Source organism: Oryctolagus cuniculus, chromosome 17, assembly GCF_964237555.1.
Source record: "Oryctolagus cuniculus chromosome 17, mOryCun1.1, whole genome shotgun sequence".
NCBI lineage: Eukaryota > Metazoa > Chordata > Mammalia > Lagomorpha > Leporidae > Oryctolagus > Oryctolagus cuniculus.
In genome coordinates, this window is record NC_091448.1 from 11140194 (window position 1) to 11164489 (window position 24296).

The window sequence follows — 24296 nt, forward strand, 5'->3', positions numbered from 1 at the left end:
GCACACAAACTCAAACAGCAGGTCTGATGGCCCTCTGTGCAACTTCAGCTGGGAAATGTGTGCTGGGAGACTCAGAACTTCCACTCTGGGGGCCGGTGCTGTGGGGCAGCAGGAAAGCCGCTGCCTGCAGTGCCCGCATCCCATATGGCCACTGGTTTGAGTCCTGGCTGCTCCACTTCCAAACCAGCTCTCTGCTGTCACCTGGGAAAGCAGAAGATGGCCCAAGTCCTTGGGCCCCTGTACCCATGTGGGACACCCAGAGCAGCTCCTGGCTCTTGGCTTCGGATCAGCGCAGCTTCAGCCATTGCGGCCAACTGGGGAGTGAACCATCGGATGGAAGACCTCCCTCCCTCCCTCTCTCCCCCTCCCTCCCCCCTCCCTCTCCCTCTCTTGCTCCACCTCTCCTCTCTCTGCATAACTTTTTCAAATAAATAAATAAATCTTAAAAATAAAAAAAAGCTTTCACTCCCCTGCTAATGTCTGCAAAGGACTGTGAGAGGGCTATAAAGTATTGATTTGGGGGTTACAAGCACATTTTAGCAAACAATGGGCACATTTACAAATACAGAATCCTTGAATAATGAGAATCAAGGTAATTCATTTGAGGTTAACAAAGATGATAAAAAGCTCTCCATCTAGTGGTAACTTTAAATAACAAAGTTGCTTAAGAAAACTGGCAGAACTTCTCACAAAACACTCACTCATTTGGTTCTGCACGAGTTATGATGAAGTCAGAGCTCTGAAGTTATGTCACAAAACAAGGTCCAGCTGTCCACGTGCATAACAAAGCTGCTTTCTAAACTGACCCTACAGCAGAAGGATGAGACAGAATATTTCTCCGTTCAAATGCAGGTAACAGCCTGTGCTGGCAACTATCGTGACAGATCGCTTTGGGCACAGAATAAATGGTTACCTAGCCATGGGCTCCTAGACATTATTCTCACTCATCTACAAATACACTGCTAAGGGCCTAACAAAATCACAACCACAACTTCGTGATTGGAGATAAAGCAGTATTTTAAAAGCTGACATCATGCTTCTTCAATTTTAAAATGTCAACTTCTAAGCCATTAAAAAACCCAATAGATGAGTCTACGTGGGCCACTGTTCTACAGGGAAAGGCAACTATAACCAGGACAGTCAACCCAGGGACATTTTCTTTAGAGATAGTCCACTCATTCTAAAAGTTCCAACTCCAGCTGGTTGGGAAAAGGAACTAATGAACCTGACAGAGAGCACAACAAGAACACTCGTCAGCACACAACACATCTCCAACTTCTCTGGACATCAATGAGTACAGCTGAATCATCTCACCCCTCAGAAGCCTGGGGGATAAGCATCCAAGCAGCAGCAATTAGGCTTTATCTATGCAAAGCATAAAAGCATCCCTAAATGACTAAATGCATGTATTAACTGAAAACAAAAGAGCATGCTAATGCAGAAATGACACCTCCCCACTAGGGCTAGGAATGTTGCAAGCTCACGACCCAAATGGTCTCTACTAAAAAGACCACCTTTGGGCTTGCGACTGTATCTTTTCCTTCCATGACTCAGTAGACAAATCTGCTACATATCCATTACCCCTCAAGAAGTTTTCAATATCCATTCTTTGACAAACTGAATTGGAAAGCAATGCAAACAAATTACTCTTTCCAAACGCTGACCCCCATAATGTACTCTTCATTCTTGCCCACCATCACAGCTGACTTTCAGGGAGGGAAAGAGGTGATGAAGAGAGAGAGAAAGCAAAGAAAAACTGATTCATTTAAGAATTCAAATTATTTAATCTCTTTTTATTATGTGACCTACCATTAGGACAATCTATAACAAAAAGAAGAGTATGTTAGCACACACAGTATAATCAGACTGGTAACCAGGAAACAGTACAAAATGGTCCTTTGGCCATCGATACTTTCTAGAGCAGATCTCTTAATTCACGTGCCAAGCCCAGAAATAATGACTTCTAAAGCCCTGAATATCAGCTAAGACAAATTATGCCAACAGGGATGTCTCACAGATACCTAGATTGCACAAAGATAAAGCTTTAAAGGTAATAATTCAAATTTAGACTTATCTTTAAACTTGTTAGGTTAAAAACTACAAAAGGGAGTAAACAGCAAGCCAAATGATTTAATAGTAAAACTCATTTAGAAAGCAGTATAAGTATCTAAATATACATGAACATGATTATATACATATACGAAACTGTGCAATTTTATGGCATTCTAAATAACTCATTTAGGTACATTTTTGGCATTTAAACAAAGATCAAATCGAGCTTTAAGCTATAAGAACAGAACGTTTTAATTTTTTAAATATAAAAAGGTAGCTAAACACAAAGATAAGTACAGATCAGAAAATCTTCACTCAATGTAGATTATTTTGGAAATTAAAAATTTCGTAACATGGTGGCTTTCTATCCCACACTGCAATGTAAATAAAACCTCTTTCCCAGATTTATACTCCAAACTAAGTAACAATCTAAAAGCTTTTCAAATGTATGGGGAGGAAAAAAAAAACCCACTATGACCAATTCAAATTACCTGGGAAAGGGTAGGAGAGGGGGTTAATAATCACAGCCAGTTGCACATGGATGGAAAATGTTTGCAGTCACTCCCAAATGTACCCCTACATTATATATAAATCACAATGAAAATAAAAGTGCCTACATTATGGAACTGTTGAACTTTTGTTTAAAAAAAATAACAATAAAAATAAAGTGTTGAGTATCACTGGAATAATGTTAACACATAAGGCTGGAAAATACTGAAACACAGTTAAGACTCACTAGTAAAAAAAAAGAAAGAAATGTGCCAGCAACAAACGTCAGGTGGGAAAGCAGGACTCTCAGCAGGACAGCCTCTCAGACCAATGGGAAACAGCGTGCACAAACCCTGCCTCTCCCCTGACCCTCCAGAAACTGACACAGAAAGAAGAGAAAAAGGATAAACAAAGTAAAAAAAAAAAAAAAAAAAAAGAAAAAAGAAAAAAAACTTCTTCCCAAATTCCATGACCCAACAAAATTAGTGGGAGAAATTTCATGACACTGAACTTCATCACCTGGCTTCTCCCTTGAGCCATGTCACCTCCATTTGTGTTATGACACTTGTCCCTGTCTCTATTCTCCGCAAATTCAATCTCCTGGAGTCAGAATTCAACAAGCACAGGAGATCTCACTGGAGTCAACTGAAGGACATACATTAACCGAAAGCTCTGAGTTAACAATCCAGAGTGTAGACCTCAAATCCTTATTCTCAACTCAGCATCTGACAATCAGTATTTGGCACTAGCTGGATAAATAAAGGTCTACTCAGAATTTGTGAGCCAAGGTAGGTGCAGTTATATCATAACCTTGTATCTGCAGTCTATGATTTGGTTTCAATCTTAAAAGGAAGGTATAGATAGCCGCACTTAAGGTTTCAGAATTGGAGAGGAAACATTTAACAAGAAGGTACAAACAAAATCAGGCAAATTAGCTTGGCAAACAAAAAGGGGAAACTTAACCAATCATACCCATCTAATAATTAGCAAAATGGGCATTTTTCCACCCTTAAAGTATTTTAACTACAGGCAGATATCTTTCTACTACACTAAGATGTTTCTATAGCCATTTTTCTTAATCATCAGAGCTTAATGAGAAATCATTTATTCTATAAAGAAATACAGCACATAGGGCCACAGTCTAAGTATGCTTGTAACTGGAAAATTACGTCATACAACAGAAAGTCTTGCATTGTTACATCATTACTCTAAGATAGTTCACTTGGTGCTGGGATCGGCCCTCACCACAAAGCATGGCACTCACTGCCCGGTTGAACACTAACACTGCACACAGAGAAGCAGTAACAGCAAAGTCTCCAGAGAAGTCTTTCTATTTATTTGTGTATGAGCATTCAGTTAATGCTCCAAATTAAAAATGGTGCAATAAAAGCAACTTTTAACATAAAGAGACAAGAAGCTGCGATGCCAGTGGCCACTGGGCGCTGCCAACAGGGAAGGAGAGCAGTCTGCAGGAGGGGACGCACAGTTTGGGGAGAGGAGAGAGGGGAGGACAGGAGGCAGATCTCAGACAGACAGTGACACGAAACTGTTGTACTGCTGGATGTTTCGCTTGAGGATGTCTGAGCAGGGGCCAAGAACGCGTTCGAATCTTGGTCGGTCCAGCTTCACGCACTTCAAGGGACCGCGAGCAACCACTGTGGCAGCACGAGGACGATTCATGAGAAGCGCGATTTCCCCTGGGAAAGGGAAAAGGCAGTCAATGCAGGCCAACTTGCACAGAAAACACTCCCAACGAAGGGCATTCGCACGAAGAACACTTGCTCCCTTTCCCCACGTAACACACAGCACACCACATCTGCACATTCAACAAAACACCAGCTAATACATATAAGAACCAACAGCTCAAACTGAGTGGGGATCAAAATTGCACACTATGTCTCTGAAAGCCAAATACAGTTGTAATTTAAAAAAAAATTTTGGGGGAAAAAAAGACAAAATTATGAAAGATAGTAATATCTCAGTGAGAAATTACAAAGAAATTGTGTATTCATTATAAGACAATCCACACCTACCAAAATAATCAGAAGGCCCCAATCTTCCCACTTCAACAAACTCTTCATTTTCAGACCGACGCTGTAGCACAGCAGCTGACCCCTAAAATAACATCAAAAAGCTCGACAAGTACTTTCAAACCCAGGGTGGCAATTTAAATACCCTGTGCAATTCTAGTTACTCTGCAAAAATGGAGAAAAGGAGTTCAGTGGTTATCTCAATCCCTGTGTGTTCCTGTGATAAAAGATGACTGAACAATCAGTCACCACGTAACTTTGACTTCCACTCAACAAGCACCCCCTGCAAGCACGGTTCCTACCAAGCTAGCGTGTAAGAGTTCAGCCTCAGGTTACCAAGCTGCAGAGAGGCAAAATCCAAGCTCACTGTTTTGTAATTTACATTTCTGGGGACTACCACACCTGTTCATTTATTTACTGTCCATGGTTGCTTCTGTCCTCTGACAACAGAGCCAAGACTCGCCAGAGACGTCAGGGCCTACAAAGCCTAACTTACTCCAAAGAATCTTCCAATCCCTGGCTTTAAGTAAAACCAGTCAGCAACTAGCAACTCAAATTCACAGAAAACAATTACTTGGATCTGCCTGACAGGCAACAGTATCTGCTATACGTTTCTAAGGCTTGTGAAGACAGAAAAACAGTAACTTTGCAGAATGTAAACAATGAGCTTTCACCAGCTATTCAGACCCACAATTATGACTCAACCTCATTTAAAATGCAGTGGCCTAGCAGAAAACCTAACACTTGCATTTCAAAATAAAAGGTTATTTTTTAAATAAAGCTTCAGGTAATCTTAAAAACTAAAACTCGAAATCAGAATTAGCCCCCCTTCCCCCTCTTATGTACAATTTTGAAAAAGAATTAAATGCAGAATTGTTTACCTCTAAAATAATGAAGAACTCATCTCCTGGTTCTCCCTGCACCACAATCTTCTGCCCATCTTCAAACTGGACAGGTTCCAGTGCATCGGCTACAGTGAGACGTTCCCATTTATCCAGAGATTCTGAAAGACAACAATCAAGAGAAGTTCTTTATTATTCAGTGCTAACAATTTTAAAACAAAAAGCATAAAGAGATTCAGCCAAACAGCCATGCTCACTCAACATCTAAAGGTGTTGCAGATTAAACATGGCACCTGTGTTCAATTACCTCTGCTCTCAGCAGGTTCTCGGGTTACCTGCAGATGGCCCTTATATTTCTACTTCAGCAGCCCTGTGGCCAGGTTTAACAACTGTACCCAGTTGCAAAGGACTAAGAAAATGGGATGAAAAAGTATTCCTGAATATGGCCATCACTGCAAGTCAAACCTACCATGACATATCCATATTATTCCACAGACTGCAGAAATGCCTTACCTATTTAAATTCTCAGCTGAATTTACTGTGCAACTACAAGGAGCTTGAAAATAACTTGTTACCAAAGGCCAAATTCACACCTTAGACTCTAAGCAAATGTAACTATTTCAAAGAAAAGGCAAAGGAGGGGAAAAAACCAAACAACTCATTATAACAAAACAGTGGCAGAAGACTGTTACCTTATGAAAATCACCATGTCGCCTTCTCAAGAACAGGCTCAACAACACCCCGAGTCCACATCACAAACTTACAGAAATATCTCCGATTAATCTGCTTTTCACTCGAAATTTCAACAAAAGTCTGTCATTTTTTCAAAGGACGCTCGCAAACACTTTGCAGAACCATGACCTCGTGATGGGACATCTGCTCAGCCTCCCTCTCTCCTCGGCAAGACTGAGAAGCACCTACGCCTTCGGGAAGCTCCTCCCACGACCAGTCATTTCTAGTGGAGCGTTTGTCACACACTACCAAAGACAACTTTTTAAATTCCTTTAATTTAGTCAAACTTTCAATGCTGTCAAAAATTCCAGGTGTTTTTCATTACTATGAATAAACAAAAACAAATAACTAGAATTTTTATAAAACAGGTTCTCCTGAATATCACTATCATGGATTTAAAAATTCTTCACCAGAACTCACCTAAAATGGACACTTTGCTAAGGAACTCTTCATACATCTTCCGCTTTCTCAGTGTGCTTCCCTGTAAATGAAAAAGATAACAGAACTCACATCCCCAAAAGGTGTAATATCAGATAATGAAGTGACAAATATTAACTTTCAAATCAACTTAAAAAGTAGAAAAGCCAAAGCTTGTTGATGTTGTTTATTTACCTTCATTCTACTTCAAGCTGAAGACAGGCCCACACTCTGTAAAAGCTTTGCTCTTCAAATGAAACCAGCTGCGGCCAGCACTGTGGCACAGAGGGTTAAGCCTCCACCTGCAGTGTTGGCATCCCATATGGGCGCCAGTTTGAGTCCCGGCTGCTCCTGTCTAATGTGCCTGGGAAAGCATCGGAAGATGGTCCAAGTACTTGGGCCCCTGCATCTACACGGGTGACCCGGAGGAAGCTCCTGGCTTCAGCCTGGCCCAGCTTTGGCGGTGCAGCCATTGGGGAGTGAATCAGGGAGTGAAGTACATTCTCATTCTCTCTCATTCTCTCTCTTCCTCCCTCCCTCCCTCCCTCCCCTTTTATCTCTGCTTCTCAAAAAATTAAATCTTAAAAAAAAAAAAAAAAAAAACCAGGTACATGATTAAAGAAATTGCAGAGCAGGCCGGCGCCGCGGCTCAATAGGCTAATCCTCCACCTTGCGGCACCGGCACACCGGGTTCTAGTCCCGGTCGGGGTGCCGGATTCTGTCCCGGTTGCCCCTCTTCCAGGCCAGCTCTCTGCTATGGCCAGGGAGTGCAGTGGAGGATGGCCCAGGTGCTTGGGCCCTGCACCCCATGGGAGACCAGGAAAAGCACCTGGATCCTGGCTCCTGCCATCGGATCAGCGCGGTGCGCCGGCTGCAGCAGCGGCCATTGGAGGGTGAACCAACGGCAAAGGAAGACCCTTCTCTCTGTCTCTCTCTCTCACTGTCCACTCTGCCTGTCAAAAAAAAAAAAAAAAAAAAAGAAAAAAAAAGAAATTGCAGAGCACTACCAATTAGTGAAACATCGAATAAGCAAATGATCGGTTCTCCAAAAACCCACCAAGCAATAAGTGATTTCCAGCTTAGAATCCTGCCCTACAACCCTACTTCTCCATAGACAAAAGAAAAGTAAGTACCACTGCTTATACAACCCCTCCCCCCAGAATGCCCCATAGTCCCAAACTAAATCAAGTTTTCTTATTGGCAGAGACTGGGGGGAATGAAGAAGGGGACAGATACAGTCTTCTAAAACAACCTTCCCTTACTCGGTAAACTGCCTTAGCACCCATCACCCCCTCCACCAAAACATATAAACCTACACACATAAACACATATGTAAACACAGCTGGCCTTCCCTCTGCAGATCCAAGCAGATCATATATATTAAGAAACGTTAAAAACCTTTTCTGAAACATACTTTTTCTTATTGTCATTATCCCCTGAACAATACAGTGTAACTATTACATAGCATCTACATTAAGTAACCTTATGCCCAATAACAGAGATGACTTGAAGAAACAGGACGGGTATACATTACATGCAAACGCTACACCATTTCATGTAAGACTTGAATATCTGAAGATTTTGGTATCTGAGGTGGCGGGGGCAGGGGAAGCGCCTAGAACCAATCCCCCATGGGCACCAGGGGATGATGAAGTATCCTAGGGGGCTTGAATACAAAAAATTGCAAAGTGCATCAAACTGTACTTTTAAATGGCCACATGGGCACTGCACAAACTCCAGAAAACCATTCAAAGTTATGGATGTCACTAGCTGGGTCTTAAACACCCGAAGTTACTCAGTATAAACTTAAAATGTTCTCAAAACATGTGACTAACTCAGCGTCTAACATTCCCATTGTTGTATTATTTTGCCTATTCCTCCAGTAAAAGCCACAACATGCCCTTGAGTGCCAACACCCCCACAGTGTAGGGAGTCTGGCCTTAGGTGACTTCGTGACTGAAAAGCAGCACCCATCAGGCTACCTGGGTAAAATCAGTTAAGATGTGCCTATCAGCTTCTAACATAAATTAATCTTTACATGTAGACATTTTGTTTCTCATGTTATTTCTGGCCAAAATATAACTGTCTCAAATGGCATAATGAATAATGCTAAACTGAGTCTAATGTAAAATATTCCATCATTAAAAGTAAGGAATGGTCTCATTTTCATTTGGTGATATTGTTCAAACATTAGTCACAGAGACCAGAATGTTTAAAAAAAAAAACCAACCATGGTCTCTTACCATAAGGATTCTTCTATAGCTGTCTCGATCAATACCCCACAATTTCACATTGGTCTTTGCTTTGACAGTGGCTGCTCGAGGTGTTCCATAAATCAAAGCAAGTTCTCCAAAGCTCCCTCCTTCCCCAACACTGGTTGCCCATTCGTTGTTGACATAGACCTAAAAGCAAATGATTGATATAAACAAAATGCTTTTTCCCTATATACAAAAATATCTAAGTATTAAAAATCCTCAAACCTTTTTAAAAGGTCAGAATCCTAAACTTCATTTTTAAAAAACACAACATATTATGTTCTTGGTACACAGCAGGTTAAAACAGCTGACGGCTGAGTTCTGACAGTTAAGTGAATTAGGAGTGCCTACAGTTTACCTGGTTTAATTATAAGAAAAAGGTACTCTGTAGAGATGGGAGAAAAAAAGCTACCCAGGAGCCAGCAGTAATGGATAAAGCTGCTACCTGCAGTGCTGGCATCCCATATGGGCACCCGTTTGAGTCCCGGCTGCTCCACTTCCAATCCAGCTCTCTGCTACGGCCCGGGAAAGCAGCAGAAGACGGCCCAAGTCCTTGGGCCCCTGCACCCATGTGGGATACCCAGAAGAAGCTCCTGGCTCCTGGTTTTGGATGGGCACAGCTCTGGCCAGTGCAGCCAATTGAGGAGTGAACCAGAGGATGGAAGACCTCTCTCTCTCTCTCTCTGCCTCTCCTCTAACTCTTTCAAATAAATAAATAAAATCTTTAAAAAAAAAAGGCTACCCAAGCATTATAACATCAACACTACAGAGTACTGTACTGTGCACTGTGTTACACATTTTACTTGCATCAGGTCATTAAATGTTCTAACAATCATAGGAGATCAATGCTATTTGTATCACCATTTCAATTGTAAACAAAACTTAACAAAAAAAAAAAAAATGAAGCCTCCTAACAGCTGGGTCTAGACTCTGTCCTAAACTGGTCTTACTCCACAGCACACACGCACTTCTTAAGCAAAAGCTTTCCGCTGCTTCACTGCAGGCATGCCATTATTTCAGCACAAGTTTGTAAGTGCGTTGTCTTCCTGAGAAAATAGTTTCTGTGTGTCATAAAAACACTCAGCAAAAGGTACTGATGGAATATGACATGCAAAGGGGTAAACAGCCCTTCAGAAATACTATTCTTAACGCTTATAATACAAATCAATACACTGACTTCAGACTATCAATATGTTTTTGCCATTATTAATCTTACATCCATCTCTCCTTGATCAATCACATAGAAGTTATCTCCTTCATCACCTAAAAGAAAGTAAAAAATTTAGAAGCATATTCCATCACTTCTCAGCCTCTTGGCTAAGATCAAGTGTATTAATTCCAAATTAAACAAATTGACACTCCAAAATTAATACAAAATAATACACTAATTTTATAGTACAGTAGTGCTGTGAAAGAGTGTTATAAACTTGCACAACCTCTTCAGAAAATACTTAAACTCCAGCTGTGTATTTTAAAAGAAAATTGATCAAATTTTTTTGGGGGGGGGGGGCATTTCACAGTGAGCATCTCTAGGGAAAAAATTTTTTAAAAATAAATAAAAAGCCAAGGGCTGGCTTTTTGGCACAGCAGGATAAGCCATCACTGACAAGGCTGCCATCCCAAATCTGAGTCCCAGCTTCTCTGCTTCCAATCCAGCCTCCTGCTAATGCCCCTGGGAAGGCAGCACCAGATGGCCCAAGTACTTGGGTTCTTGCCACCCACGTAGGCAACATGGACGAGTTCCTGGCTTCTGGCTTTGTTTTGGCCATTGCAAACATCTGAGCAGTGAACCAGCAGATGAAGATATGTCTCTGTCTGGCTCCCACCTCTACCTTTCAAATAGATAAATCTTTGTTTAAAAAGCCACATATTGCGCACAGAGTTACTAAATGCTATGGCATCTACAACCACACTAGACACAACTCAAATACTTAATTAGTAAAATAGATTGTCACAAAACTGCAAAATATATTGTTTAAGACCCATGAAAATGTCATGAATAAGTAAGGAAAAAAGGGAACAACACCCAAAAGATTTAACCCATAACAACCTCTGTAGGTAAAAAGGTAAGATTTATATAAGTTATGGAACCTTATAAATAGATGGGCTATATAATGAAGAATGTAGGTTTTTGTTTATTTTAAAAGTGGTTAGTAACAGAAGGAAAATGATAGGAAAGAAGCCAACAAACTTCAGTAGGACAAAACCCCAAAAAGCTTCCAGTCTCGCTTCCTCTCCCTTAACAACAAACACTGCATGCCACAGAAGTAGCCGTACCTTGCTGAATGACAGTCTCTCCAGCAATAAAGGAGACTGGAAACATGGCGTCAAAAATATCACTGCAAGACAGAGAAGGCCTCATGTCACATTTCCCATGTCTCTTCTGTGGTTTTCAAACACTAAGAATTAAAGAGCCCAGACTTCAGCCCTGACAGTCATTCAATGAACAGTTATTAAGAGTTTTAAAACACAGAGAGGCCAGCATGATGACGTAGTAGGTTAAGCTGTTGCCTGCAACACCGGTGTCCATATGGGCACTGGTGAGAATCACAGCTGCTCCACTTCCAATCCAGCTCCCTGCTAATGGCCAGAGAGAGCAGAAGATACCCCAAGTGCTTGGGCCCCTGCCACCTGCACCTGGGAGGCCTAGAAGAAACTCCTGACGTCGGCCTGGCCCAGCCCTGGCCCTCACAGCTATCTGGGGAGTCAACCAGCAGATGGAAGATCTCTGTCTCTCCTCCTCTCTCTGTAACTCTGCCTCTCAAATAAGTAAGTCTTTAAAAAAAAAAAAAAATGTAACAATGAGAATTGTAGCAATGAGAATAGTTCAGGACCACAGCCTCACTGGAAAAATAGTATAAGAAAGAACGTGTACCTACCTTCTCTCATTATCATCAAGATGTGAAAACAGCACATTCTTTTCAATGGCTTTGGCTAAAGCAGCCATTGTCTTATAATCCTTTGGTATAACCTAGAAAATAATTGAAGGACAAATGACAATTCTATAAACCCAAAAACATTCATGTTTGCAGTAAGAACCTGTTATTTCAATTAAATGTCAAGCCACATTATGCTATTTGAACAGGTCTGCTTTGAATTAAATATTTTCACTACAATACACTTATCTTTGATCTACAAAGGTCTCAACAAATATTGACTAATTCATCCCCTTGCCTACAGCCAAGTCTGTATGTAAAGACGGGTAACTGGTTACTAGTTAACAACTAAGAGACCAAAATACACTTCACCCAAAGGTTATTATTATTTTGATGCAAAACTAAGCATTTTATACCAATTAGTCATTTTAAAAATTGTGATCATGCACTATTACTTTCTAAGTGCCAGGATAATTCAGTTATCCCTTAATGTTAATAGCGTAACTCCAAACAGCAGATCATGGAAAATGAAGCTGACAGGAGTCATAGGACAAAAGGTTGAGAGCCACAATAGAACTATAAGAAAAAGACCGATTCAGGAGAAAAAGGAGTAAAGCAGCAGCACAGAAATGTGAGTGACAAACCCTGACGCAGCTATTCACAGGCTGTCATCATTCTCAGTTACTTCCTCTGTGCGATTACAAAAACCTGTTCTCATTATCCAGAATTTTTTATAAAAGTGAATAAAAAAAAAAAAAACCTGTTCTCCAGCACCAAAACACATGAGGAGTCATCCTGTTCTGTACTTTGCTATTCAAAAGTGCATGCATTCACCAAATGAAACTGGATGACTACCAAGCAGGTTCCAAACACATTTCGCCCGTGGTTAGCCATCAAAACTACCTTTCTAACATAGGATGCCGCATCCTCCTCCGTGTAGACTTCAGCACTGATGGCTCCTCGTCGCCGCCGACCCTTGACCACCGGGTTGGGTGGAGGAGGAGAGATTTCATCCTCCCTTGAGTCTGTACGGGTGCCGGCTTTCTGCAGATTCTGAATCTGTTTTGCCTCCTCCTAAAAGGAATTGCAGGTTTATAAAATGAGATCTTGCAGCAAGCAAAGTCCGTACTCTCATGTTCCAATGACAGCCCACATTAGTCATGTCAAACCTCTTCTGTTATCAACATACATTTAGGGGAAAGGCCAATTCCAAACAGGAAAAAAAAACTAGCTAGTGAAGTTTGAGAAAGGACACTCTCAGATGCTATTTTTTTTTTTTTTTTTTGACAGGCAGAGTGGACAGTGAGAGAGAGAGACAGAGAGAGAAAGGTCTTCCTTTGCCGCTGGTTCACCCTCCAATGGCCGCCGCTGCAGCCGGCGCACCGCGCTGATCCTGGCAGGAGCCAGGAGCCAGGTGCTTTTCCTGGTCTCCCATGGAGTGCAGGGCCCAAGCACCTGGGCCATCCTCCACTGCACTCCCTGGCCATAGCAGAGAGCTGGCCTGGAAGAGGGGCAACCGGGACAGAATCCGGCGCCCCAACCGGGACTAGAACCCGGTGTGCCGGCGCCGCAAGGTGGAGGATTAGCCTATCGAGCCACGGCGCCGGCTCTCTCAGATGCTATTAATGCTAGCCTTTATTAATGAACCAAAACCATTACAACAGGATGATAATAACGTATGGACAATGATTTGTGATGCACATTAACAGTAACGTAGTACAAAATGAAATCCTAAGAGCAGGGTATTTTGTGTGCTACTGCAGAAAGCAGGCGACACCATGTTATCCAGGAAGGATAATTCAGATGCAGCAAAGAGACCCAAGAATGTCTAATTACTGAGTTACTTCACTAACTCAATGAACAGTTCTGGGTCTGCCATGCCAAGACCTATGCTAGGCAATGGGAACATGAAAACAAATAGGTCCCATGGCTATGGAATTCACATAATGGCCCGGGTCTCAAACATCAACTACTAATAAAATGATTTATTTAAACAAGAAATTTAAAGAATTTAAATAAAATCAAATCTAATGATATTCCTGACAGAACTAGAAATATTGGTTAATATCAAGGTTTATACTTGAAGTTAGAACAACAAAGAGCCTGTTTTAAAAAAAAAATCTGGTTTTTCTCAATGCACCTTTAAATTATGTCACACCTGATAAGCTGAGATTTTTTTTTTGAACACTTATTTATTTTAAAGAATTACAGAGAGAGAGGAGGAGAGGCAGAGAGAGAGAGAGAGGTCTTCCATCCATTGGTTCACTCCCCAACTGGCGGCAACAGCCAGAGCTGCGCCGATCTGGAGCCACAAGCTTCTTCCGAGTCTCCCACATGGGTGCAGGGGCCCATGTGTTCTATTGTGTTCCCAGGCCACAGAATAGAGCTGGATCAGAAGTGGTGCAGCCGGGACTCAAACGAGAGCTCATATGGGATGCTGGCACTGCAAGCAGCGGCTTTACCCACTATGCCACGGCAGCCAGCCCAAGAATCTGCATTTTAAAATTATTTCTTGGGGCCAGCGTTGTGGTGCAGTGGGTTAAGCCATAGCCATGCCAGTTTAAGTACCAGCTACTCCACTTCTGATCCAGCTCCCTGCTAATGTGCTAAGGAAAGTAGCTGAAGATGGCCCAAGTTCTTGAACTCCTGCCAGCCGCAGGAGAGGCCCAGAAGAAGTTCTAGGCTCCCAACTTGGCCTGGTTCAGCCCAACCATTGCAGCCATTTGGGGAGCAAACCAACCGGAGAGAAGATCTTTCTCTGTCTCTCTGTAACTCTGCCTTCACAATCAATAAATCTTTAAAAAAAAAAAAAAAAAACTTATTTCTGTTCACCTTATATAAAAATTTTTAAATAAAAAACTATTTCTTACTGAATAAATTCATATATAAACTGAGATGAAGTACTAAATATTCATCTTTTTTTTTTAAAATCTAGGATCTTAAAAAGATATTCTTCTCAGGCCTACAGTAAAGAGTTCTTACGCTAGAAATAAAAGGGGAAAAATTAAAATGTGTTATGTTTCACTTTCACTTATTTGCCTCATTCTCCATTAGTTTTTTAAACCATCTTTCAAATTCTAAATGAACTCAATATTTAATGATTTTAGAAAAAAATTTAAGAAAAAAGAAATTAAAGAAATATCCAAGGACTTCGTTTTTCCCCCTGCACGGACCCTTGGTCTTGCTTCTGGCATCGAGATAAGCATTTATAAATGTGTAGCAAGAAAAATCTAGAATAATCATCAAGGCGTTAATGGCATTCATGTCTATCAGTAGTCTCCTGCCTGATTTCTTTCTTTTATTTTTTAGGAGGCAGAAGTAATTTTCTTCATTTCTCTGGATTTTCTAATTTTCACTTTGGAACACAGAGAAAAACAAAAATAACTTGTATATTTTTGTATAGGTATAATTAAAAATGTATTTACTTCTTAACCCAGAAATCCAGTACTATATCTAAAATTTTATTCTACAATATGCATGTATGTGAAATGGCACATCTTCTAAGTTATCTGCTGCACTACTGATTTTAAGAGTAAAACACTGGAAACAAAGTTCATCAATAGGGATGATTGAGTAAATTACAGTGTACCCCCAAACATAATGGAATGCCACTCCGGTGCTGGAACACAGGAAGTTCTGTATGTATCAATTCATCTATAAATGCCCCTGTGTTGCCTCTGGAATACTGACCGCATTCAAGGAAGGCAAAGGGGTGGAAGGAGATCTTTTAGTATTGTGTCCTTTAGTACCTGCATTATTATAAACCATGTACAAATATCTTTTAAGAATTCAGTTTTTAGAAAACTCAATTTTCTTTCTGGCAGCTCCAATAACCAATAAGGTTTTCCCACTCTGTATTGACAAAGAATTGTAAAGTTCGTGTATAAATGAAAAAACACCCCGTGCTTAAAGTTTGAGTATAAATGCAAACACAAACTCCACCTCCAAAATTTGTTATGAAAACTTCATATGTAACATTCAGAACAGTATTCTACTAAATTTTTAAGATAATTCTGAAAGTAACAAAAGCATTTTAATATTGCCTCATGAATTCCAGCAAGTCTTTTCCAAAGCAGCATTCTGAATAGAGCCGAACCCTGAGCCATTCCTGAAACCACCAGTGTCTAATGCACACAGCACATTTTATATCCTTGCTCTTGCTGTTGTCACTCTGCTGCCAGGTTCCTCCCCCTTCAGCTCTCCTGCTTCTCAAAACATTAACAACCACCACAGAACACTCCCAGTCAACTTTTCCGGCCAATTACGTTCTCAACTCTAAGGTCAAATTCTGTCCCCACCACTTCCTTAATGTTTTTACAACTGTTTGTTCCCTCCCAGCCCACTGACTTGAGGCCGTATGCCTCACTCTGGCCACAGAACGCAAAGTGGACACAGCATCCCATGCCTGCTTGTGCAGCTGGCTCCTCCCGTCTTGATTTTGTTCTGTCTGAGAACAGCACGTACGGCTTACATGGAGGCTGCTCCTTCTGCTCACTGCAGAACAAGGTATGTACAAGAAGACAAGATGGGCTGAGCCCAGCAGAGCTGACAATGACCAAGAAATGCGGCCTGTTGCACTAAGCGCTGAAATTTGGGAGTTAGAAATTGTGGCAGCAAGGGCTAAACTACCATGCTGTAGAAGCCAGGTTACTTAATTTCTCTTAGTTTTACCTGCTACCTCTGTAAAATGGTGATAAATCCCCTACCTCAGACATCTGAAGTAATATGTGTGAAGTGCTTGACACAGTACCTGCACACAGGAGACACACGAAGGTCATCATTAATTATTGACCATACAGGCACAGTTCTAAAAACACATGGATGAAAGACTCAAATTCCAGATGATGGTCTGAACTAAAATAAAGAAATCCTCCACAGACCAACCATGAAAGGTTTTTGGTACATTTTTTATGGAGCAGTTGAGTACCAGAAATACAACCCCTGAGCTGAGGTGAAGAGAATGTGACTATGTTATTTTCAGACACACAAATTAACATTTGATATATAAAACAATGCCCTGCTGAAAGTCCAGGTATGCATGTTCAACCCTGGCTAAAGAAGTGTATGGAAGTGAATAAAGATTCTTGGATTATAGCACAAAGTGTGGTGACCCATGACTTTTATTAAGAGGTAATGAGGTTAATACATATTAAATCTCAAAACACCCATCTGCAAAAAAATCATTTCAATAATTATTTCTATCCACCTTGGTGAGTCTTCAAACAGTGCTATGGTTAAGTACAGGCGCTGAAACGAGCACCACACATTCAACACTCCCTATAAAAAGATACACACTTAATGTCTCACCAACTTAATCCCCTCATTTGATGGTCTCTATTGATGTCCAAAGGATCACCTTACAATGACCCATTTCAAAACCAGATCTCCAGGAACGCACTTGATTTCAAAACAGAGAACAGAGAACACCCAAGGCCTGGCTCTAATGTACCTTATTTGAAAACTGCTTACACAAAACAAAGTCAGAATTTCTACAACAATTCCAAAACAGTAAGGCTATACCTTCATAGGGATTGGTTGATTTTTTTTTTCTTAATTCCAACTACGGTACCATTAAATACCAATTTAATAAGCAATTGCTATGATTTAAACATCTATCCCCCACAACTCATACAGCAGTTTAATCTCCATAGTTTTATGTTAACCATTAACAGAGGGAAAGAACCTTAATCCCACCACCATGGTGTTTAGAGGCAAGGCTTTGGCTAGTTTGATTAAAACTGGTCATTAGGGCAGAGCCCCATGACTGAATCCTGGCGGATTTATGAGTTGGAAAGAGACCACAGACAGCAAACATGGCAGCTCCCTGTCTCTTGCCATGTGACATTCTGTACTGCCTTAAGACGTCTACCACCAAGGCAGATAAGACTCCTAGACATTGCATCTCCACAACCAAAGAGCCAAAAGAAACCTCTCTTCTTACATGTAACCTGCCTGGAGTATTTTGTTATAGCAACAAGAAGCTAAAACAGTGTTTCAAGACAGCAGAAAATTCCAATACCTGAGCTGCCCATATTTTAAATGTTAGCATACAGATTCTTTTAAAAAATGTTAAGAAACTGTCCAAACCAATGGGAAATAACGGAAATATTTCTACAACACAATTTGATATTTCATGATATTTTAAAGAAATGTCCCAATTGGTTCATAATCACTATGAAACACCTCAAAACGTTAATACGCCCTAGAAACCTATAAATTTATCTCACTGATTTATAGAAACAAATCAAACAACTCAAAACACCTGGTAATCCAGACGGTTTCATTTACCATTTCTTGAAGGAAGTGAAAGTCCTACCCTTGACACACACGTGTCATTCTGCTTAGAAAAGCAGCAGGATATGCCGGCATATACACCAGGGAAATGACACCGTGCGAAAACTGCACTCAAATTTTTCCAGGGAAAACAAACAAGCCTTGACCAAGACTACACCCAGAGTAAAATGTTGACAGCCATCAATCGTGACCTCGTCACTCCCCAGTAAATCCATCTGAAATCACTCTGCAGGAAAACAGACTTCACTATTTTCAGAATTTCTGATGTATCCGTCACATGCTGTAGTCCAACGTTTCATTACACCAGTTTTAAAAGGTGAGATAAGGTGTATTAAACTTGCTTGCTTTGTTGAAGAGAAGCATTAACTGCTTTTAATTACTGACTGCTGTAGTATTTCTGATCTGTTATGGGCAGTTTCATGTACTAATTAAAACAGCTTTGGAAGCCTTTTGTTAGCCAAGTTAACTTTGCACACAGAATGATTTTCTGGTAAACTCTCCAAGCTAAGAATTTTCAAATTACCACAAATCCCTTAACTATATGTCGTATTTGAAATTCTGTTTTGGACTTATTTGGTCGAAATTCCTTTTGTTCCAAAACGCATTTTACAGCACTAAACCTAACGCTGGCCGGGGCCCCCTCAGTATCTCCCCACATTCATTTTTACCTTCTCCAGCCTCTCAAAGTACTCCCTGAGGAAGGCCATGGGCCGCTCGGGGCGAGCCGTGCACAGCTGCACGATGGAATCCTTGAGCAGCGCCTGGATGTTGTGCTTCTGGACGTAGAGCTCGCATTCCCGCAGGCTGCGCTCCTCCTCGCTGGCGGCAGTGCTACCAGACGCCATGGCTCTCTGCAAGAACACACACACACGCTCTGTAAACTATTTATGAAGCACAAATGCCAATTTTCCTCTGAGCTCTTAAATTCGTTAGCCAACTGGTTTAATGGGGATTTTTTTTTTCCTAAGTAGGTTTTGTTTTTAAACAGGGAGTTCGGGACGAGAGAATAAAACACGTACAGAATTTTCATTCTTCCAAATTCAGTGTTTCACTCAGTGCTGCTGTGGGGCCTGGGCTCGCAGGCAGCAGGGAGAGATGGCCATCTCGGCTCCTGGAGTGGGAGCCAGTGTCCCTGCAGAGGCAGGCTGCTGAGGAGTCAGGTCCTTCGGGGAATTTCATTCAGTGCTCCCTTGCAAAAGAAAGCATGCTGCCGGGGGAGTGTGTGACCGGTAAACAGGCAGAGAATTACAAGTGAAAGCAAGCACAAGGAGCAGCACCTGACATTCCCTGACCCATCCGAGTCCTAATGTCACACAGCACAGGACCAGACTGCCCGCTAGTAGCTTCATCACAATTTTTTAAATCCCAAAAGGAACCCCAGTGGAGTTTTTAAAGTAACCTTTTCATTCTGGAACCTCTCAACACATTCCAGTCCTAAATGAGAGGGGAAATCCTTCAGAGCGGTGGGGGAGGGCAGGGAAGGGAAAGACCCCTTAGGACCAGAATACTGTCAACAGAGCTCACTCGTGTGGGCAGAAAAATGCTAAATAAAGCATGTTAAGTTTCAAGCCTACATGGAGATCCACTAATTAGATCCCATGTAATGGATTTTAGAAGGTTCAAACTACCTTGAGGAGAAGTAAACAGAAATCTAACAAGGAGCAGCTAAGCTTATCTAGAATTGAAAGCATGGTAATTTAACAACAGGACCATCACAGCTTCCCTCTGGACTCCCAATTATGCAGTTAAATTTAGAAGAGAAGAGTGTTTCCCCACCACTCTGCAAATGAATTCAACATCAATCACACTTTTCTAATTACAATGCACACAAAACCAGACACCGAACTGTAAATTTAAAGAAAAATACTTAACAGCTATTCCAAGTGCTACACCTTACTCTTTTTGCTTTGACAACTTTCAGGATAAAGGTCAGTAACAAGCAGACTAACACACAAACCAGGAGAAAGTTTGGGGCTCCCCCCTGACAGGCACATAAACTTCAAGCCATGGAAAAACAATCATGCTACTACTTAAGAAATAAACACGAAAAAGGAAAAATTTTGAAGTGTATTTCCTTTAGATTTATACCAGCTGCTCTTCCAGGTCGGGTAACCACATGACCTGAAAATCCACTTCGGCAGAGGCCCAGTTCAAACAGTACCGGAGGCCAGCAAGAACAGGGATAACTCGGATCTTTATGCCTCGAAACACGCGGGCACACTGGAGGCTTATCAGTACCGGTATTCAACTGATGACAGAAATCGTTCTCTAAAACTGGCTCTCCAGCTGGTAGAGACCAAAGAACTCGCCCAAGAGGCGAAACTGGTTCTTGCTGGTTTGAAACAGACCAAGATATTAGGCGGGGGAAAAAAAAAAAAAAGCAAAAACACAACACTGGGAGAGATAGGACACGAACAAAAACACCCCGAGATTAAAGAAGCCAGCACGTGAAGCCCGAAATGTCCAAATGTCGTGGGCTTGGTATTTTTAAGGGAACAGGCCTGAATTAACTCTGTGTTTGTAAAGGGCCAGAGAACTCTGCTTCTCCCCGCCCTCCAAAAAAAAAAAACACGACTTCATATTTCAACATTTTCGCTACACGGTTTCTACCGAAAACCAGCCAAGTGTTTCCTTCCAGAAATCCAGGCGTGACAACCATTTCCAAAGCGCAACTTCGAGGCAATATTTAAGACCCGTTCTGCGCAAAGGGCTCCAGATTTCGGGCCGCACCCCCCTGGGGGTCACCGACAGGAAGCCTTCGCTCGTCCGCCCTTCGCCGCCGGACAGCCCCGGCTCGCGCGCCCCGGGCCCGAGGGGTTAACGCCCAGCTCCCAGGGAGAGGCCGCGGTCGCGACCGCCGCGGGAGGGGACAGCGGCCCCTCGCCCGGCTGCTCCGGCCGGAAGGGACATCGGGAAACCCAGGGAGGTGAGAGCGGACGAAGACCGCCGCGCGCGGGGCAGCGACCGAGACGGCCCGGAAATCGGCGAGGAGGAGGAGGAGGAGGAGACAGCCTCCTCGGCTGGGTCGCGGGCTCGGCCGGCAACGGACGCGGCTTCGCCCAAGACCGAGCTGCCGTCGCTGCCCTTCAGCAAAGGGGCGAGGGCGGCCGAGGAGGCCGCGGCGCGCGGGGGCGGAGGCGGCCGGGCGGCCTGGGGCCGGGGGACCGCGCGCTGCGGGGCGGCGGGGCGGCGACGGGACGGCCGGGTGCCCCGCACCGCAGCGGACGCCGCGGCGGCCGGGAGCGGGGATCTCCGGGGTGCAGACCCGGAGCCGAGGGCGTGATGCCCGCGGGGAGCGGCTGGGGGTGCGGCCGTCCCCCTGCAGGTCGCTCCCCGTGACGCCATCTTGGGTCGGCCCAACCCCCCCCCCCAAAAAAAAAAGAGGACGCCGCGGTGGCGAAGGCCGGCGCCGGGGTCTCTAGCAGAACCTCCTCACCTGCGGACGCTCGGCGGCGGACACGGGGCTGCGAGTACGAGGCTGCGGCGTGCGGGGCTCCCTCACCGACTGCTTCCCACCCCGCTGCACTCCGCGATAACGGCACGGCGGCGGCCCCACCGGAAACGACCCGGCCGCAGCCAATCAGGGCTCGGCTGCTGACGTCAATGGGCCTCGCTTTGGCCCGCGCTGTCGCCTTGGCAACGTTAAAGGCGCAGCGGCCCCAGGGCCTCCCCCGGCCTCCTTCCAGGGACCCACGCGCCCCCCTCGCCCCCGGAGTCTCTGCCTCGGCCTCTCCTCGTCCGTTATCCGCAGCCTTTTCTTCACGCCCGTCTCTTCCCGCACGCCGCCTGGCCTGGGTCTTCCCTCCCACCTGGTCGGGCACCTGGGCCGCCTTACCTGTCCTATGCAGGTGTCTCGGGTCCTCTATTCTGTGCCTCTCTTGGGCTCCTCTCCGCGCCCCCCGTGTCCCCTCCGCGCTCCTCGGCTCCTCTCCTCCCACTCTCCTGCCTCCCTCCACGCCTCGGCCTTTTCTCCCTCCCTTCGCCCCCTCCCCGCCGGCCCACGTGGGGCGCCTCTGATGACAGGTGGGCGACTCCGCCCTGCGGCCCGGGCAGGGGGGACGCCTGCAGCTTCCAGGCCCCCGGATCTGCAGCAGCTGCGCGGCGGCCAGAGCTCGGACGGATGCCCGGGACGCGCACGCCCTGCAGCGCAGGGCTCGGGGCTGGGCACCGCCATCCGGTCCCGGAAATCCGAGCCCCGCCGCGCCTCGGCCACACCATCCCTGGGGGGACGAGACCCGGTCACGGACGTTGTCTTTCCGAACCCCAAGCGCCCCAGGTCCTCACGCCTGGCCGCGGCCCGTGAGCCGTGCCAGGCCCCGGGTCTCCGCGGCGGCGCTGCCTGCGCTGGGGGCATTCCCCGGGGGGCAGAAAACGACCTTCCTCCTTCAGCCATTTCTTTGTTTTTCCTCTCCATCAGAGCGTCTGCCGGTGGAGGCCGACGCGTGAAGCCGCTACATGGGTAGAGAAATCCCAGAGTCTGGCCGGGAACCGCGGCTCGCGTCGCGTTTCGGTCCCAGGCCATAGGTGTAAAATACAAAATGGACTTAACCCTCAAAACCAAAAGATCTCATCAGTAATTTTTAGATGGATTCCGGGTTGCCATCATAATGGTTTTGGATATTATTAGCTTCAGCGATCTTGGAATTTATTTCACTTTTGTTTTGTTTTGTTTCTTGCTCTTTTAGTGGAGTTGTTTTTAAAGCTGCACCGCCTTCCCTCTGCTCCCTGGAATCCCGCGATTAGAGACCTACTTGTCAGACCACTTCTTTTCTCCAGCGAGGTCCGCCCTTGCTTTCTAATAGAGGAAGCATTGGCCATGCCGGAGTTAGGCCTTGAGCCGGACAGCGCAGGAACCAGCTGCTGCTCCCCCTGAACCCCATATAGGGACCCCTGGCCTCTTTCCAGGGATGAGTGGAATGGGGGATTAAAGATAGAGCCCCAGTCGTGTAGGATTTCACCCTCGTGGGTACAAAGACGAGCTGACAAACCCAACGCTAAGCTGGCAAGCAGGAGGGGGAATTTGATAGCATTGAGCAGGCCCAGTCATGTTCCAGGAAGAAAACACTGCAGGCAGACAAATCAGTTTGGTTTCCGGCTCTTGCCATCACCGGTAATTGAGTTAATCTCCCTTAGCCTCAGTTTCTTCAGTGGGAAAAAGGACAAACAGGGCAGTGTTAACGTTAACTGATGGGAGATAACAGCGAACACACACAGCGCTCGCCGTGTCCAGGCACTGTTCACATTAATAGTGGACTTGCTCCTCATAACACATTTGTGATGTGGGTGTTCTGATTACTGTTACAGAAAAAAAAACAGGACACACCGAGACATTAAGTGACTTGACCTAGGCCACGCAAGCTAGACACAGCCAGCGGTCGGAAATCAGTCTCCTTTTACATATTTAGTGCTCCATACAGTGTGGGATACATTAAATAAATGTTAGTTACTTCCTACTTCTCCCTGTTACAAAAGAGCCACCAAGTTCAGTCTGAGGGATGCTGTGTCACAGCTTTAGTATTGCCTTCCTACAGCAGCTGAGACCCTTAGAATAAGGAAAGGAGCAAGCTGGTGACATTGAACAAGTGCTTTGGTTGACGGCTGCTTCCTTGCTAAGACCGGGCGGTGTGTGCCCATTCAGCTACATGCAGGCACCAGTCCAGCCACGGGCTGTTTCCTGTGTCAGCGCCTGCAACCTTGTTCTAGCTGCCAACTCCGCCTATGCTGGGCTTTGGAAGACAAAAAGGGAAACAGCGTAGAGAGTCGAGCCTGGCTGGGGAGAGTTCACCGAGACAGCTGTTCTGAAAAGCCAAACAGCCTCGCTGCTTTCCAAATGGTGCAAGTGATCTTTCGTGCCATGGGAACGCCAACTTGTAAATTACCTTTCAGAAATGACTCCTGTTCCACTCCGGTTTCTTGATGGTTTCCCTTCTCCCCGGCCTTCTGCCCTTGACTCGAAGCTCTGTTCGCCTTTTCTTTGGCCTGTATCTCTGACAGGCTCAATAAAGTAACTTTTTTTTTGACAGGCAGAGTGGACAGTGAGAGAGAGAGACAGAGAGAGACAGAGAGAAAGGTCTTCCTTTTGTCATTGGTTCAGCCTCCAATGGCTGCCGCGGCCGGCACACTGTGGCCGGCACACCGCGCTGATCCAATGGCAGGAACAAGGTACTTATCCTGGTCTTCCACGGGGTGCAGGGCCCAAGCACTTGGGCCATCCTCCACTGCACTCCCGGGCCACAGCAGAGAGCTGGCCTGGAAGAGGGGCAACCGGGACAGAATCCTGCGCCCCGACCGGGACTAGAACCCGGTGTG

The 24296-nt window shown here is 44.4% G+C and overlaps 1 protein-coding gene across 3 annotated transcripts; it reads right to left on the reverse strand.

The window, feature by feature from the left end:
• Positions 1-1764: 1764 nt before the first annotated feature.
• On the reverse strand, positions 1765-22954 carry PRKAR1A (protein kinase cAMP-dependent type I regulatory subunit alpha). Of its 3 annotated transcripts, none has more exons than XM_051825885.2 (11): positions 21823-22954; positions 18656-18838; positions 12597-12767; positions 11697-11788; positions 11095-11156; positions 10034-10080; positions 8806-8964; positions 6566-6626; positions 5453-5574; positions 4575-4656; positions 1765-4238 (listed from the first exon to the last, which is right to left on the reverse strand). In XM_051825885.2, the coding sequence occupies exons 2-11, from the start codon at positions 18830-18832 to the stop codon at positions 4066-4068; spliced, it is 1146 nt and encodes a 381-aa protein (XP_051681845.1). In that variant the 5' UTR covers positions 18833-18838; positions 21823-22954; the 3' UTR covers positions 1765-4065. The 3 variants fall into 3 exon arrangements, with proteins under 3 accessions (XP_051681845.1, XP_051681844.1, XP_051681846.1); XM_051825884.2 differs by lacking the exon at positions 21823-22954 and adding an exon at positions 21424-21607; XM_051825886.2 differs by lacking the exon at positions 21823-22954 and adding an exon at positions 19007-20369.
• Positions 22955-24296: the final 1342 nt, after the last annotated feature.

What these genes read in the sequence shown, in the direction of transcription:
- PRKAR1A (XM_051825885.2), bottom strand. Translation starts at nt 18,832, where the DNA reads ATGGCGTCTGGTAGCACTGCCGCCAGCGAGGAGGAGCGCAGCCTGCGG. An exon ending in GCTATAGAAGAATCCTTATG is followed by an intron (nt 6,627 to 8,805) that starts GTAAGAGACCAT and finishes TTTCATTTACAG; the next exon opens with GGAAGCACACTGAGAAAGCG. An exon ending in TAGCAAAGTGTCCATTTTAG is followed by an intron (nt 5,575 to 6,565) that starts GTGAGTTCTGGT and finishes GTTGTCTTTCAG; the next exon opens with AATCTCTGGATAAATGGGAA.